This window comes from Periophthalmus magnuspinnatus, chromosome 4 (assembly GCF_009829125.3).
Source record: "Periophthalmus magnuspinnatus isolate fPerMag1 chromosome 4, fPerMag1.2.pri, whole genome shotgun sequence".
Classification (NCBI taxonomy): Eukaryota; Metazoa; Chordata; class Actinopteri; order Gobiiformes; family Gobiidae; genus Periophthalmus; species Periophthalmus magnuspinnatus.
Genome location: NC_047129.1, coordinates 15621399 through 15639990, shown reverse-complemented (window position 1 = coordinate 15639990; position 18592 = coordinate 15621399). Strand labels below are relative to the sequence as shown.

General features: G+C 37.9%; 2 protein-coding genes across 6 annotated transcripts in view; both read left to right on the top strand.

The window, feature by feature from the left end:
• Positions 1-4234, top strand: part of ptprsa (protein tyrosine phosphatase receptor type Sa) — a 255817-nt gene extending 251583 nt beyond the window's left edge. For all 4 annotated transcript variants that reach the window (XM_055221435.1, XM_033965526.2, XM_055221436.1 and 1 more), the window contains one exon: positions 863-4234. In XM_055221435.1, the coding sequence (XP_055077410.1) occupies positions 863-931 (69 nt within the window). In that variant the 3' untranslated portion in view covers positions 932-4234. The remainder of the gene's footprint in view (positions 1-862) is intronic.
• Positions 4235-10896: 6662 nt separating this feature from the next.
• tbxa2r (thromboxane A2 receptor) lies at positions 10897-18415 on the top strand. 2 transcript variants are annotated; one of them, XM_055221441.1, is made up of 3 exons: positions 10897-11060; positions 13528-14373; positions 17001-18415. In XM_055221441.1, exons 1-3 carry the CDS (start codon positions 11058-11060, stop codon positions 17319-17321), a joined length of 1170 nt encoding a protein of 389 aa, XP_055077416.1. In that variant the 5' UTR covers positions 10897-11057; the 3' UTR covers positions 17322-18415. The 2 variants fall into 2 exon arrangements, with proteins under 2 accessions (XP_055077416.1, XP_055077415.1); XM_055221440.1 differs by having other exon boundaries at positions 16194-18298.
• Positions 18416-18592: the final 177 nt, after the last annotated feature.

Below are 18592 nucleotides of genomic sequence, written 5' to 3'. Positions count from 1 at the left end.
TGTCCCTCTGATGACTGATTTTGCAATTCTAATGTCATTTATATAATGTTTAAGGTCCAGAAATCAAATAATAATCAGATGTCAGTGTGCACGTTAACTTAGCCAGTTATATCTCATGTGAGTAATCAGATTTTTCACATCAGTGCAGATGTTGGAAAGGAAAATAGGCTCTATGCACAGCAGCACGCGAGCTCACTGTGTCTCAAAGCTAACAGTCAGTTTTATTTAAATCGGAAAACATAAAATTAACAACCTATTGAAATTCAAATTAATTAAAATAAAACTACCCAATTATTTTTATATGCAGAATACTTCAGTTTGTGGCTCTGTCTTAATATTTACTATGCCTCAGAATTAGCATTAGCGTTTGCATTGATCTCTCTTGATCTTTCAGTGAAGTATTCATTTTATTTGTGTAGCGTTTCACATGTGGCCAGGTCCCTGTCCACTGCGTTATCTTTAAATATTTGTTCATTTTAGCGTGACTTTGTAAAAAACCTCATAGAGATACAATTCGACAGGAAGTAGTGAAGCTAACAGTGAAGTCGCCAATTAGGCAAAAAGGGCAAAGACAAAAATGAAAGGCACGTTGTTGAAGATTGAAAAAGATATATTAATGTGTGTTGTTCTTTGTCATTCAAATACAACAGTTAAAACAGTAAAAATCCTTTCATTAACTGGCTCATGTCACCAGGTGTTTTTGATTATCAGAGTTCTTTTATGCATGTAAACACACCCCAAAAATCAGATCTAACTATTAGGTTATATGATGATTTTACTTACCCAGTGTAATGAGTTCTGAAATGTGTTTTTATTTACCACTAATCTTCCTTGTTTTCTCTCTTTGTTTTTCTCCCTGAAGGATGAATATCAATTCTGCTATCACGCAGCTCTGGAGTATTTAGGAAGCTTTGATCACTATGCAACGTAAAAAGCCATCTCTTCCCCAACCAGAACCCTGTCACTCCCTACCCCACCCTCGACAGTATCCTGAGCCATAGAAACTTTACAATCTGACAGAAGAAGACGACCAGGACACACCAAAATGGATACTATTGTAGATTTTCTTTCCAAATATCCAACCAATCAGATTTCAATTGGACTGAACGGCCTCTCATAAGGAAGTGAGGAAATGACCCATCCAAAAGAGAAGAGCGGCTCCGAGCTCGGCTGTGGGGCGGAGTATTGATCAAAGTGTCAGAGTGCTTTTACCTTACCTCAGCTCTCTCAGTGTGGACGACGTTGTAAACATTCGTGGATATTTCTCTCTTTCAAAACTATCTGACACACAAGCAACAGTTAATGAAGGAGAAGGTAACAGCTAAATCAATCAGTGCAGATGGATGTAGCCGGTGACTTTCTCTTGCTCCTTTTGATATGCCTGGTTGTAAAAGGGCCTTTTCTATATTACACACATTTTGTGGGTGATATTCAGAAGAACTATCAAAATCATGGCTGCCTGAGTGGACACTGGTTGGCCAGGAGTGGAGACGACACACATTGTAAGAGGAAGCAAATCTCCTTTTAGGCAAATACATAGCGTCTTTATTTGCTTGAAGCATTAACACTTTTCCATAAGCCCAGATTAACACAGAATTATAAGATGATTATAAATTTAAGGTAGTAAGATATCAGATAAACTGACAAAGGGACGGGGAGAGATGGCACCATCATTTTTACAATCACTCATATCTATGGCACCAGTGCATCATGGGGCTTTGCTGTCTACTATCTCCAAGGACAACACGTGTGGATCTACAAGCTTTGGGACAAACCAACAGGGACGGCCACACAACCTGGCCCTCCTTGTGTACAGTGACCAACATCAACATTAAGAACCCTTTTGTCTTACAAGGAAGTATCTTTTTTTAAAACCATTTCTGTCAAACCAAACATGCTGCTTATATTGTGTGTGCTGTATGTGTGACATGGGAAAAATGAAACGGACAAATGAACTATTCCAACTTTGCTTATGCTAAAGCACGCGTGACTGAAGAGCATCCTTATAACATTCTGCACCTCTGAGTTCCCCCAGCCTTCTAGATATCCATGTGTTTCATCGTAAAGACACTTGAGAGTGGACGAGGCCTGAAGTGACTCCAAAACAACCCAGGCCTCTGATCATCTGTTTGTGAGTGTGTGTGGATAAAACAAGTCGACATTTGGCTTTGCAGTATGTCCATTTTTAAAATAATGTTTCCGCAAAGAACCAGACCTGGCAGCCATGTCTCAGCTAAATGAATTGATGTGATAATGAAATCTTCGGTACTTGCACACACCCATCTGAGAACATTATAAACTTGAACACCTGCAGGTTGCATCGCTCACACTATGGTAAAATGTGTGGGATTCTGCACCGCTCTGGTCTGACAGACAGGGGGCGTGCTTATTCTATATGAATGACGGGTGTGCACAAAAATCCAAGCGATGGACAGAACTGTGTTTAATCTCTTCTTATTTCCAAAAAAGCCTTATTGTTGTTGTAACATTATGGAAACATTAATGTTGTATTATGACAACTTATTTTACATTTTCTAATTTTTTCTTATTTGTTTTTGTTTTGTTTTTAACAGAGATGTATCACGTTTTTTTTAATAGCAGGATAAAAGAAATGCTTATTTGTTCATATTATGTTAAAAGACATTCTATTTTTTCACTGTAGAAATGTTAAGTACATGTCTGTGTGCATGTGTGCATATATATACATAGTACTTTATGTATATGTACTGCACACGCACACAGGCATATATATTTAAAGCAAAATATAAAGATATATCCAAACTTTTAGTATAAAACGCATCAATGTTATAATAGCAGCCAGGTCAAAACATGATTTTTGTTGGTGTGTAATTGGAAAGTGATATTATACTTCAAAGGAGGTGCATTTTTTACATTTTCTTTATTACTATTAACTTTAGTTAGAAATTAGTCATTTTTTATTTTGTATTATTAATGTTGAGAAAACATTTATCAACCAAAATCTCATTACTGTCAGTCATTTTTTTTTTCTTTTTTTTTTTAAATCATCTTGACTTGACACGCTGTACTGTGCTATGGTGTACAGGTGTCTAAGGGCATCATCTTTCTCTGCATTTCAGTTGTTTTCTGTCCTGATTTTGGTTATAGATCCACAATTATCTAGAAATATGCCTGTAAATAAACAAATATAGATTATATGTATTTGTATCATTCGACCCTGAGATCTCATACTTTAAGTGGGCACACAAATGTTGATTCGGACTTACTCTTTTCTACTCTCGAACAGAACACACTCCTCTCAAGCCTGCTCCCAAATATTTTAATTAACAACATTTTTTTCCCATTTCTCTTGCAAGCATTTGAACATGGCATTTTGTATTTGAATCTTCAATCTCACTATATTGGTAGAAATTTGTTTTTTTAATCAATTGAATCAACAGAACATTATGCCAGTTAATAAAATATCAGTTAGGGGCCAAATTGTGAAAAACTGGGTCACTTTTGCAGTTGCTACGACCCCCAAAAGTAGGAACAGGTGTAAACAAGGCAGTAGTACTAGTTAAATAATGATTTTGGTGTAAGAACTGCTTACATTACATAACCAAGGTCATAATAAAACACCATAACACAGACCCCAACGGTCCAAATGCCTTAGATGCCAATGTGTGAATTTTGAATGAACAAACACTGAAATGAAATGCACATTTTTGTTATTATTTTTGCCTACTGTACTTATCAACATTGTATGAAATCATATTGTCCGATTTTGTTCAGCCATGTTTGTTTATGGGATGCAGTTAAAATCAGGACTCAATAGACAAAAGGAGACATGAAGAGACTGAAAACCAAAACGTGCTGAGAATTAACATTTCTGAGCATGTCTCTCTAACCAATGGGATGTTTGCTAAAAATGAACTCCTCAAAACCTGAACTTTTCAACCCCTAAAAAAGGCTGGTCCCCATGCCAAACGGTGGAAGTCTTTTTGGAAGCTTGTGCAATGTGTTACTATTTTTATGTAGAGGTTCTAGGCTATACAAAACACAAACCTACACGATTGGTGAAATATGTAGGTACAAAAAGATACTAAATATTGAGCATAGGCTAGTAAAAAGAACCCAAATTTGGTGGTTTTCCTTTATATGAGGCAAGCACTATCACCATCAAACTGTTACTATGGACTGAAATAAGAATTGGTTAAAAGCCACTGTGTATGTAGATATGTTGACTTTGTATTAAAGAAATGTTGTCTGAAAAGTGTGTGATCCAATTTTTATATATATATACTATGGGTTTCTGTGGGTTTCATAAACTGATTACAGGTCTTTTGGTTTGTAAAAGTAGTAGGTAGTATTTACTGTGTATTTCTATCCATTTCATCCACTCCAAGGTAACTGGGAGGTAGTTTAAAGGTCCTATATTGCACAAAATTGTGAGTTTTAAGCCATGTTAAACTATTGTTGCCTCATCAAAAACATATCTGGAGTTGTGTTTTGTTTCATTCGCACATATTTAGGTAACTCTTTATTATTCGTTTGTCTACATCTCCAAAGCTCAAAATGTTTTGTTCCACCTTGTGATGTCATGAAGCGGTAGTTTTCGACTTAACAGCTACCTTTACCTTTAAATATGCAGGATTGGTGTGTTGAACGTGTGAATGAAACAAAACACAACTCCAGGTCTGTTTGTGATGGAAACAACATAACATAGATCAGAAAATAGCGTAATATGAACCCTTTAAGCAGAGTTACCCAGACTTCCCTTCCCTTTTAGCTCCTCTAGGGGGAGTCCTGAGTCGTCCCCAGACCACAGAGTAGTTTAGTCCATACTCCAGTGAACATCTCTCCAGGAAAGCGTCAAGGAGAACCACATCAACTGCTCCTCTCAGTGTCGTGGAACAGTGGTTCTACTCCGAGCTCCTCTTTTTCCTTTTGCTCATGACCACAGATTAATCATATATACAAGGCTTCGACATGTGACCTAACTTAATTTAAATTCTTAGATTATAATTAGAGCATTTTTAAATTATTCTTCCTGCTGCCTTGTGGTGAACTTTGCACATTTTGGTATTTGCTTTTTTAGATTTTATGTCATGAAAGATGTCAGGATGTGCACCAAACACACAGTGATAGTGCCCTTTTGTTAATGGATGCCATGTATTCTCCCGTGGTATTTGTTCTCTGGCCTTTCTACAAACAGATCCAATGCTTCCTGAGATTTCCAGACACTAGATAAGACCTGAACATTCAACTGGTGATATTTGCTTTGCTGTCTGTCTAGAGGGTTCTGTCAAAGCTTAAAGTGCATATGACAGGTTAGACTGCTTATTTCAGTAAAACATTGTCAACACCTTTATAAGATTTTGCATTTGATTTAGAATTTTTTTTTCTCATTCTGGTTAAGTTTATAAATTTACTTCCTGGTTGGACACGGGCAGCAGATATGACATACGTAGAGGTAATAGTGTAACTGTTACCTAGCAACCACGATGTAAAGAAGGGCCAAAGCTTCAGTTTCAGTTAGACTAGTTATGATTACACTAATAAAAAGAAATTATAACATCTTTATTTTGTTAAATCAATGTCCAAAGTGCCAAAAATATCCCTATTTTTGGCAGTTTGTGTTAACTGTTCCTGAATTTTTGGTGTAATTTTTACCGCTGATGACATGAGAAGAGGTTTTCGAACCTTTTTTCGAAAAAAAGTTGAGAAGAAAAACACTCAGCGCTACAGGAAGTAGCGCTGAGTGTTTTTCTTCTCAACTTTTTTTCCCCATAAACTGCCACTAAACTGACGTAAAGCTATATCTACCTCATGTACTACCCCGCTAATCCAAGTCATATTAAAAAAAAAAAGGGCCCATATTACACTATGTTTCCTCATGAAAAACATACCTGGAGTTGTTTTGTTTCATTCACACATGTTAATCTCTCAAAAAACACTCTGTTCCACCTTGTGATGTCATGTGGTAATACAGGAAGTGCTCCACTGTGTTTTTAAACTCCATACACCTTCACTAGAATCATGTAGATAGGTTCAGCCCTGGAGTTACCCATCTTTACTGAACAAAAGGTAAAAGGTAGCTTGAAAACTACCACTTCATGACATCACAGGGTGGAACGGAGCATTTTGAGCTTTGGAGATATAGGCAGACTAATAACCCGGGATTACTCAAACGCATGTAAATGAAACAAAACACAATTCTGGGCATGTTTGTGATGAGGTAACAGCATTATAACGTGACTGAAAGCTCACAAGAACCCATTTTGTGTGATATAGCGAGGGATAATATGCATAGAATGACAACCATTTTCAGAAGGGGGATGTGTCGTCTTTAGTCCAGTCTTCTCTAATAGAAGCTAGCCAGCGGAGCGAGTGTTAGGGAAGGGCAAGGCAGTGAATTAGGCCGGTGATTATGCAGTGATTCAGACAGCAGCTCATTAGGACCCAGCTAAGCAAGCAATCAACGAATCGATGTGACAGTGGACCCAAAAGCCGCAGAAATTTGTAATAAATGGCAAAGCGATAAATTGGATTATCCACAGCCCCGTGGCCAAAGCGCTTTTCGGTTGCAAATGACAAATCAATCCAATCAGGGAAAAAGAAAGCCGAAAGCACCAGATAGAGAGCACTTACTTGGAAGTTATCTGTCCGAGATGTGTCTTGTTAAAGTTTTCCGGAGGTCATTTTCTGCCTGGTATTCAAGACTCTGAAATATTCATGACGAACCATTAGCTGTTTATGACCATGTTTTATTACAAAGAGATTTACGCGTGTTCACAACCCAGGCCTGAATAGTAAATTTTCAGGAGGAGCTCTGTACCACATGCCATTGGTGAGATGTAGGCCTACAACAGCTCTGTTTTTAGCGGTGTCGTATGCTCATCAGTGCAAATGAACTGAAGGCAATGCATAAAAGAAGTGGAGGCGTGCACGAGCCAGTTCTGCTTTGGGTATTTAAAACCAACGAACAAATGGGATCCGCTTTAACCACATTTGTCTGGCTGGAAAACAATACGCACTTCTGGATCTGAGGGACAGTCAGGAAACCCGCACTACCAAAGTCTTCATATGGCTCATGCACACACTGGTAGTTCTACGGGAAGAGCATTTAAACATCACACAAAGATCCTCTCCAGTCCAGTTTTTTAGTCCACTGCATCAGATCTTGGAAAATCAATCTTGGCATGACTTCATAGGAACAAGAGAGAACAGTGTTTTCAGAGTGCACTGCTACCATCTACTGGATACACTGGGATTCAACTTCAAATACTCCTTATAATATATGGATAAATAAGACCCACTTGGATTATTAAACTATTAAAGCTCGTTTCCAGATGCATCTTTCTTTTTTCACTATTTTTGCACAGGAATGTAGCACTAAATTCTGGGCCCTGGGTACAAATCATCATGCTGGGCCCTCACTACATGTTGTCTAATGAAAATTGCATATTGTAGAGTTTATGAGGGGCCCCTCCCTGCACTGGACCCTGGTAAAACAGTGCCCATTACCCCTCCTTCAATCCGACACCCCAAGATGAACAATCCCATTAATTCTTACAAGCACTATGTTTACATGTTTATATGTTAAGACCAAATAGGCTCAAAGTGACACTGAATGTAAATGCGTTGGGGTCACACAGTTTTGATTGTTGGTCGGCTGTTTTCATAGACTAATTAAAGATGTCATAGAGATTTTGATATATAAAAAAAATGTATTACTTTATGTATTAATAGCCAATACAACATTTGGCTTCATATTATTGTAACTGCTTTTGTTATTACATTATGTGGTTGTACCCAGTTAAATAATGGAAAGAAGTTATCCTCTTAATCAGTGAGAGTCCCTGTATGTCCTATAGTGGGCGCTGTGGTGTTTTTTTTTTTTTTTTTTTTTTTTTTTTAATAGCTCTAGATTTTACACAGTAGCTAACATTAACCCTGTCCTTGCCACAGACATCTGTATGTACCTTCTTGTCACATGAAAGTGAATTGACTTGGATAAAATGTCCTTTGGAAGAATATTGCTGCCATCTGGTGGACACATTTAGGTTCTGCTTCCCCATATTAAAATTAGCCTACAGTGTATTGAACTAGATAAGAAATTAATATAGCTGTTGTAAAGCACTATTTATAACCCGCAAGTGATTTCTGGTGTTTTATTGTTTTATTGCTTTATTCTAAAGTAGGTTATAGTGACATTAAAAACAGTGCATTAGTAAAAGCCAAGTACCACCAGTGTGAGAGAAAAAGAAACAGCTGCTACATACAAGAATTCTTTTGACTTTGTTGAGAGAACTGTCATGTCTTACACTCAATATAACATTACTACAGTGGTGTTTGATGTAAATATGTACTTATATATCAGCCTTGCCACCATTTTGAATCATTTCTCATGTGTTATTAATTATTATTTAGATCTGTGAAATATTCCCCAGGTATTGGCAAACTTCCAATTTATATATATGTTTTTATCATGTAAAATATATAGGTCTAGCTCAATTCAAAGCTCTGTTGTATTCAAACCCTCAACACTGCTGACCTCACAGTTGTCTTACCATTGTTTATGACAAGCGTATATGTTCTCATCATGTGTTCTTTTTCAGGGCACTTTCTGCTTATACTGCAGCCGTTTCCATTTTATTAGTATGACCATAAAAGAACAAAGAATGCTTCAGCTTCAGTTTAGTAACAGTGATCAGTCATACGCTGAAGTTAAACAGACCCTGTATAAATCCTGTACATCTACTATATATTGACAGTGTCCAGCAGAGGGAGTAATGACTTAAGAACTATAGAGTGAAGCTGTTGAATTTAAACTGAAAAAAATATTATTATCTTTAGCTTTCCTGTTAGTGATGCATCATAGTTACAGTAATGCGAGAGCTGAATCATCACAATGAGTCTTAAAGGGCCCATATTATGCTTATTTCTGAGCTATGTTATAATATTGTTTCCTCATCACAAACATTTAGGCTCTTCTCTCAATTTTAACCACGAATGAGATGACCTAAAAAAATAAAAAAAATAAAAACATTGTCTGTGGTGGAAAAAAAACCACAAGTCATTTGGAGGTTAGGTACAAGAAAATAAGGTACATACAAATATACGTGTTGTGCCGCGGTGAAAGAAGTACTCAATTGTGTTACATATGTAAAAGTAAAGATACCAGAAAAAAGAAAGTACTCAAGTAAAAGTAAAAGTATCATATGAAAAACTACTGAAGTGTTAAAGTACCTGTTTAAAAATGTACTTAAAGAGTCCAGAGTAAAAGTATTTCATGCAGATTTTGAGGTCTTAAAATGTAGGCTTCAAATGTAGTTTTTTTTTTTTTTTTTTTATAAAGATTTGTGCTGCATTTTGTTCAGTTGAATGCCAGGTTTTTATTTGTTTATTTGTTGTTATGTTATATTTTTGTTTGCTCAAATTATGAACGTGCTAAAGTAAACCCTCAGCAGGTCCCAGACAATAATAAAAAATACTTTTACTTTAAAGTCCTGGTCAAAAATGTAGTGGAGTAGAAAGTACAGATGCCTGCTCTTGAATGTAGTGAAGTAAAAGTAAAAAGTATGAAAATGTACTTAAGTAAAGTACAGATACCTAAAATGTAAGTACAGTACTTCTTTTACTTCATTAGGTTTCACCACTGATTTTGTGTTTGTGACATTTGAACATGACTGAATCAACAAGAGAACATGAATTATCGACTTGTTGCTGTGATTCATGAGACAAACTTACTTTTAGAAATTATTCTTCATTTTATCACTTCAAAACAGAATTTATTTCATGTTTCAAACTTCAGGACAATGCTATTTGTGCCTTTACAGGACATGCTATGGCACAGGCATCGGCATAGGCTGCAAGGACCCCGCTGGGTGAACATGCTGTGAACTGCACTCACGTTCACCCTGTCAGTGATTTATCTGTGCACATGCAGGCAATCGTCACACATCTGTTTTGCAGAAGGAGAAAAGAATTTTCTCTCAAAGCACTGCACAGTTCAGACGAGGGTTTAAAAGCTGCACACGTACACTCTACACTGCAAAATCATGCATGTCCTTACTTTTATTTTAATTTGATCTAAAATCAATCAATCTGTAAAAAAACAAAAAAAAACAACAACTTGCAGTCAGTATTGTTGCAAACGAGATAAGAGTTTTAAACTTGACCTATTGTCTGACCTATTGTTTCACATAGTCTTAATGTTTTCTGCTCACTATTTTCTGTTGTTTTTGTTTGTGCAGTACTTTGGAAACTGGCATGTTTATAAAATGTGCTACATAAATAAAAGAGACTTCAGTGACCGCTCTCATGTGCTAAAGTCCAAATACCACATTTAAACCCCATTTAAAAGTACAGATACCGTACACACTAGGATATTAGTACAAACTAGCCCAGATCAACCTATAGTCAGTGTTACGAAGTAACTAAACACATGTACTGAGAATACATATTCTGAGTACTTATTTTGAGTGCCTGTCTTCCGGTACAGTTACTTTTCCATTTGGTGGTATTCAGAATTCAGTTACTTTGTTAAAACCAAAGGAATACACAGCAGTACTTGATAAAACACTGCTCTTGTGCTGAGAGCAAGTGTGATTTTTTCTTCTCTAATCAGTGATAAATAAATGATGAAACACACGATGAAACAAACATAAAGCTGTTTTTAATTTTATGCTGTGTCTTTACACTATAATATAACACAGCTTGGTGTAAAAATATTCAGGGTATTCAAAGTATTCCTCCCATCACTGCTCATAGTAGTAACTTTCACTTTACACTACCCTTCCTCTCCTTTAATGGCTCATCCTCATGATAACCAGACTCCTGACCACAGTGTGATGTGCCAGCTCTTCCCTCCCTCTTTTCCTCTGGGGAGGGTCTTAGTGAGTAAAAGGAAGCACATTTTTAAGTGAAACTAGAACAAGAAGGAGGACAGCAGAGGGAGGAGCGGGTGATGCTGGATCAACAGTCTCTTTAAATCTCTCAACAGTTACAGCTATTTCTGTATTTACCTTAAAAGAGCGAGTAGAGCGTACCGTAAATGGAGCTGCACAAGCTTGACCTTTAGCTTCACTTAAATGGTAAGACACTGACATTGTAAGTGTTTTGTAGAGTGTTTATGTGCTAATGCTAATAACGCTGCTGTATTTAACACTTGTTTGACAATGACCAAACTGCTATTATTTTTATTATCACTGAGCAACAAAGGTACGGTGATTCTCATTCATTTTAAATTCAGCTGCAATAATTCATATACAGATAAAAAATTTTTCTGGTTCAGAAAATATGTTAAAGTTATTAGAATATTTTGTTTTTATTAATCAAAACATTTAACCAACGCTACTATCCTACTTTAGAAAGTGTACTTTTTAGTCCAAACTAGTTGTGTGTGTGTGTGTGTGTGTTTTTTTTCCCCCATGTATTTTAAGTCTATTAAACATTCATTTCTTGTACAGGTGTTGTGTCATTACGCAAAACACTTCACCCATCTATCCTATTATTAACACGGGCGTTAGTGGTATTGTTGGTGGTCAGAGGCGGCAATGGCACAGATCGGCAGTCTTGCTTCTGTCAGTCTGCCCCACCACCACCAGCCAGAATAAATGAATAACACGCAAAACTGTAAACTTTCTGTGTTTGCCCACGAGCTTTATAATACTAATGCCGTATTATCATTCCTATTTTGCGGTAAGGAATAAAACAATAGATCAATTGATATAAAAAAAAATAGTCTAGGAAAGGTCAGATGTGTGTAAAGTAAATAAAAGTGTGAATTAAGATTGCTTTGCATAGCTCCGTATCGACATTACTATGCATTCTTCTTTCCGCTTGTGTTGTGGTTCAGATGTTTGATTAGCTCCTTATTAATGGTGCAGTAGGGTCAGAAGGGAAGCTAATTGACATTTTTAGTTAATGGCACCTTAAAAGCGTTCAACATACCACAGACTTCATCCTTAACCCATTTGTTTGTTCCCAAAGGAAGCCCGAAGATAACTGTCTACTACTTAGAGCCGAGCTGCACATCCAGCACTTCCTTCAGAGACGTCAATTAAAACCAAGCACTCAGCATTTCCTTAGTGGTTTCTTCCTACTCTGCTCCTAAACTGGTTCCTAAACTGTGGCGCATGTACTATAAATTGTAGTAGCTCGAGAGTTGAAGTACCCAGAGACATGAAGCCTCAAAACATCGTGATAGTGCAGTCTGTTCTGGCTATGCTTTCATTGTAGGGAGTATTATACCTCTGATCATGCAGGCCAAGAAAACAGACAAATGGAATTTCTCTAACACCTAGGAGCAGGCAAAATGATTCATGGGATATGTGAAGTATGCTATGGAAAAGAAGAAAATGGAAATCTTGTCTATACTTAGAAAGAATTCAAATGGTTTGGATCTCACGCTACCCCACAAGTTATATACATACAGTAAATCTATTCTAAGATATGGTATGACGTGTGCAGAGTCCACATATATTTTCTTCAAGTGCTTGTCACCATCTCAGTCTCTGGGGTACGAGACTATTCAAAACTTTGGGAACCACAGCTACCTTCCAAATAATATGAACCCTAATCTCCACTGGTTACGCACAGTAGACACACACCCACATACTTCTTCCCGTGTTAACGTGTTATTTTCAGCTTTTCCTGTTTATTGCAGCTGATAAAGTGATACATATTTGACTTCATAAAAATGTGGAGAATATTTCCCACATGACCCAAGGACCGCATTGGCTGTTTACAGGGTCTGGATGGATCAGAGGGGAAGACTTTAGGCGTTAATGCAGAGTGCACTTCCTGTTAGAGCCTCGGTCACTAAACTAGAGTCCTTCCTGTAAAGATAATGTCATCCTCTCATCCCCATTACCCCCACTGACCCTCTTATGGGCTATTTGTGGTGGAAAAGTACTGGAAATCTCAAGTTGCATATAAAAAATTTAAATTCTAACTCATACTGCTGCCAAATTTTAATTGAAATGAGCAGTATTATGGAAAATGGACTTACATTGACAAAGCTTTTAAACAATGGTATTCCCTTGTTATTAGCTTGCTCGATGTTGTATTTTTACTCATGCATTTTGAGTTATCCTGCATTAGAGTGCTTAGAAAATGTCTGTTTTTACCTACTCCATATCCCCGCCTACAGTCCTGTAGGTTTGGAAAATGTTATAGAAGGCAGTCATTTCTATATGTGTGCAAATACTTTTGTTAGGATATTTGTAGACTCAGTGAATTGACCTCAGAACTTGACCCACCCTTCAACCAGTGCCTCAGGGGTAACATTTGGGTGACGGGGGGCCCATTTTTGGTTAGGCTCTTAATCAGGACCAGCTTTGAAGAATAGCTTTCTGTGCACTTTTATGGTTGATGGATGAAACCAAAGCACTGGAAAAACAAATATGGTGAGAGCACACAAACAGAAACACTGACAAACACAGGGATGGAGCCTGTAACCTCCTTGTGGACGCCGTACCTCTCACTAGTTGCACTTAATGGTTTAAGGTCCATGACATGTAATTTTCTGTATTTATATTCCCCTTGTATGTTTTACAGGTTAATGGAAATTTTCAAACTCTTCCCAGACCTCCATATTTGCACTCTTTCACCATGAACGCTTCACACCTGAATGACTCCACCCCGCTGTGCTACTCCATCAACAGCCCACCCTTCCAGTACCACCCCACCATCGCCTCCGCATACTTCTCCTCCATCTTCAGCGTTCTCGGACTCACCTCAAACCTTGTAGCCTTCCTTGTCCTCCTTCAGTCCTACAAACGAGTCAAAACCCGATCACGCTCCTTCTTCCTGGTTTTCCTCGGCGGCTTGGTCGTCACTGATTTTCTGGGACTTTTAGTAACCGGATCTATCGTAGTTTCGTTCCATGTCACACATTTCAACTGGCGCCAATTGGACCCCAACTGCCATTTCTGTAACTTCATGGGCATGTCGATGGTCTTCTATGGGTTGTGTCCATTACTTCTTGGTGCAGCAATGGCGATCGAACGCTTCTCAGGGATTAACTGTCCATTTTCAAGATCTCAAGCCATGCCCAGGAAAAGAACTGTCATCATGGTCTTGCTTGTGTGGATGATTGCTGGTTTGATCGCTTTACTTCCCATAGTTGGAGTTGGTAGCTACCACATGCAGATGCCAGGGTCGTGGTGTTTCTTCAACATCAGCTCCATTGGGAATGATAAAATCTTCTCGCTGGTCTTCTCCCTGGTTGGGTTGATGTGCCTGGCTGTGTCGTTTATGCTGAACACTGTGAGCGTGGTGACTCTGATCAGAGTTTGCTGTGGACCAGGCGGCACCCAAAGGCGACGAGATCACGAGGTGGAGATGATGGTGCAACTTATTCTTATAATGGTGATAGCTTCGGTCTGCTGGTGTCCGCTGCTGGTAAGTTATTTATATTCAATTGCAACATTATTCACTCTAGAGAGTCGTGTGTGTGAAGCCTAGACTGTACATATAAATGGACATGGCGAACGTGCTATCCACTGCGTTCCAAATAGGAAGTGAGCATGGGTGTGGTTCCAGCTCCTTCGACTCTGGCTCCAATTCACTTTACATTGAAAAAAAACGGTCGCTCCTCTCGCCATAACTGCTGCTGTTAGGCGTATCATTTTGATCTTAAAATGTTTGTATTAACCCACTCTTCATGATCCTGGTGGGTTTTTTTTAGCTGTTGTTTCTGTAAATCAAGATATGAACATTAATCACAAACAAATCAGGTGCCTTCTTTCCTCATGGTCACTCACGCTAGTAATAGCAACAGATTTGATTGACAACATAGTTAAACCAGCAGTGGAAAAGCATTATCTTCAACAGCCTCGCTCCGGATTGGCTCTTAGGTTGCTATGATACTCGCTTCGATGAGCTACATTTGGCTGGAGCCGAACGCTATGGGCGACGTCACAGTCCCTTAGTCCATTTCTTTATCCAGTCTATGGTGTGAAGTCATCTTTTGTCACAGTCTATAAAACAAATTTGATTATTCTCACAAAAAAATCTTTCTGTAACATCCCTACAACAAAACATATATAGAGATACGCAATAAGTTGATTGGAAGTGCTTGCATGGTCTCCTGTGATTGAAAATGCTCTTAGCTTATTAAAGTGTGGTAACTGTTTACTCTGCTGATAAAAATGTGTCTGTTTTCTCAAGTACCAGTACAGATTTTTTTTAAGTATTATTATTTTGAAAGAGGAAAAAAAAACAAAAAAAACTTAGGGCAAAACATTGTGCCCTCTTGTAATTTCCCATCTCCACACCCCATTTCCTCTCAGCGATGTTAGATTCTGAGTGAAAGTTCTCCGTACACAGTTCAGATGAAAGAGGCTCATCATTACAGCGGTTAACTTGATGGGAACTGAGCTTTCAAAAACATTTCTAAATGATATTTGTCAGTCACATATTTATTTTCTCTACGATCCCATCTCATTTAAGATATTTAGATTAAGAGATTTCACGAAAATTTTGTTTTTGAATCTTAAATTGATTCAAGATAACCTATTATGTTAATACATTTTTGCACAGCAAAATTTAGAATACCAAATCCATAATTTCTCTTAATCTAAATAATCATCATTCTGTGTTTAAAAACTATTCTAAAAACTATTCCAAAAACAAGATGGCATGACAGGCAATAAAATGCATCCTTCATTTACTTCACCACTGAAGGGCCAAACATCTTTAAAGGATTAAGATCACAACTCTAGATCTTTACTTTAAAGATTACAGACCTAAACACTGTTCACAACCACTGTCCAAACAAGAGGCTTGTTTGAGATACGCAAGGTCTGATCTGCGTCACTAACAGTTAGGCAATTAGGAAGAATGAGGAAGGGAGGAGGGCCGGGGTCTGCACCAACTAGGAATGGTTGACTTACACTTTAAACTCCGCCCCTGCAGGTGTCGCTCATGACATCAGGGGAGTGTGATTTCACTTGCCTCTTAAAAAGCAGCGGCAGATTTTAACCATTGTTGCCAGTACTCACTCGGTTTTTGACACGTTTAGACCACAAAGCTGCAAATGAACCTACTTTGGACTAAAATGGCAAAACTAGACTAGGAACATTAAAGAATAGTACACAGTTTATTTGCTACAAAGTTGATTTTGTGTTTAGCCCCACTTTAAGAAGGCTCATCATTGCCTTCTATAGACCCATAAAGACAAAGCCCCCTCTGACAGCAGTGATGTGACACTTGTGACTTAGGGCTATACTTTGATGAGTGCTGTGACTGGGGATCCTGTATCTGAACAAAAGTTATTGTTCAACATCCGAATGGCCACCTGCAATCAGATTCTGGACCCCTGGATTTACATCATGTGCCAGTGGTCCAAGCTGAGGCGAGTGCATTGGGTTCAGTATGTCGTGTCATCACTCCTGTCTGTGGGCTGTGATCGGCTGGCTCCCCAGTGTCGCCTTGAACAACTGCCAACTACTGAAGTGTCATCATGCAGCTTTGTTAACTTGAGCTCACTGGAGTGCTTGCTTGGTGCATTCATACAGCACTTCATCGCATTGAAAACAATTAATAGGCGCTTGTTTATTCATTGATTTGAGTATGTTTTCATTCCATTGAACTAACCCGAATGTTTTTTCATCACAAACACAAAATGCTAACAGTGATCAAACAGTGTGTTTGATTGGAATCAACATTTTTTGGGATGCAGAGAAGGAATTGCAATGAGAGAAAATTCTAATATTTTGCAATGAAATAACCGTCCAAATACATTCATCCAACTGTATTCTCTGCCTCTTGAAAAATGTTTATATGCTTTGCTCACACATTAAAGGTCAGAGACTGAATACAGTGTAATATATATGCATTGCTTTTTACAATAGAGTTTGAATGTTTGTCTTGTGCAGTTTTGGGCGGTTATCATAGTAGGGGTTGTTGCAGATGTTAATGTAACAGAAAACAAACAGGAAATAACTTTTGAATTAACCTCTTTGAATTAACCGTCCTCTCTCTATTCCTTCCCACCCCTTATACTCTCCATCTTCATTCTCCATTAGATCTTTGTTGCACAGACTGTGTTATCCGGAAGCCCGCTGCAAATCAAGTACCTGCTGCTGTGGCTTCGGTTTGCCACGTGGAACCAGATCCTCGATCCCTGGGTCTACATCCTTTTCCGAAGAGCGGTTCTTAAGAGAATCTATCCCAAATTCCAGTGGTCCAGACGCTCTTTTCTGACCCTCTACCCATCTCTGAACAGCACAACCTGCAGAATGACCAGGTGTTCATCTAGAGGAGGACTCGAGCAGGAGGAAGCAACCAAAACCATTGACTCACATACAACAGTTACTCAAACAAAGACCACAGATCCCACACAATGATAGGCTGAATTATAATTTGGAAAAGCCTGAAATGTCTGTAGGTTTTGGTCATAGCAATTTTTTAACAAAATCCAGTAGAATGAGCCTACACGTGCATGCATAGGTTCTTGCATGGGTTTAGGATTAGGATACTGAGACAATCAAGTATGCAATTAACATGGACCAGATGGACATTTAAAATATTACACATTATATACAGTATACTTGTTCCAGTGACTTATATGGCTCGACGTTGCTGATGTTTACTTTTCTTTCACATATATATTTCTGGTGGAGTCTGCCTTTGCTTAGAATGTTCCAGAGTATGGTAACTGATCTATCTTCATAAAGACAAGCAGGTGACACCGTTAGGTCAAGTTACAGACCCCAGATGACCCCATTCCCAATAAGAATGTATGTGTTTTAAGATATTTTTAAGCAATAAATACGATAAGATACATTTCATGCGTTACTGTGGAACATTCTAGGTTAAGCAATACCATATCCATGGAAATAAGTAGAAAGCAGACGCTCCACCAGAAAAATTCCAGTGTGCACATTTGAAGAATTTATCAGCTGCTTTACAATACTTTATATGGAAAGAAAAGTAGAGTGCAAACTAGTATGTATGTAGTCTAAGTAAGCATGATGTGAATGTAGAGTTGGATGTGACTTTTGGTATGATAGACAGGATTTAAGTAAGTTGTTTTGTTTTTTTTAAGCCCACAGTCCAAATAGAATATTAAGATGAAGTACCTCATTTTGAACATGCATATAAAGCACTGTATGTATTTTGTGTTAAAGCTACTTTGATGAGTTTGTTTCTTTACTGACCTCACTCATTTAAGGTGACTTAGAATGTCTTACTTTTTCATGAACAAAAAGATGTATTTATCAGCTTGCATATACTCATAATCTGACGTTTTGACTTTGTGTCTATCTGCATCCATGGTTACAGCACTTTGTGAATATAATCCTTAAATGAAGGCATTGAATCGGATTTGGTCATTTATTATCTGGCAACACAGCAAGTAAATGTTTTGCAGGCGTCACATATTTTATTTACATAATTGCAAGGCTTCATCAAAAACGAGGGACAAAAATGTTCTCATGGCAAAAAATTGAAAAGGAAAAACGTTAGCGCCAGGATATACGGTATTTGCAAAAGAAGCAAACAAAATGGCTTTGTTGTTTGCTAATTAGCATGGGAAGTCATGGGCTGGGTTCCTGTTAGGAGTGTAAAGCATTGTTGAAACAGTGAACAGGAGTCTTAAGTATTCAAAGCTGCAGAA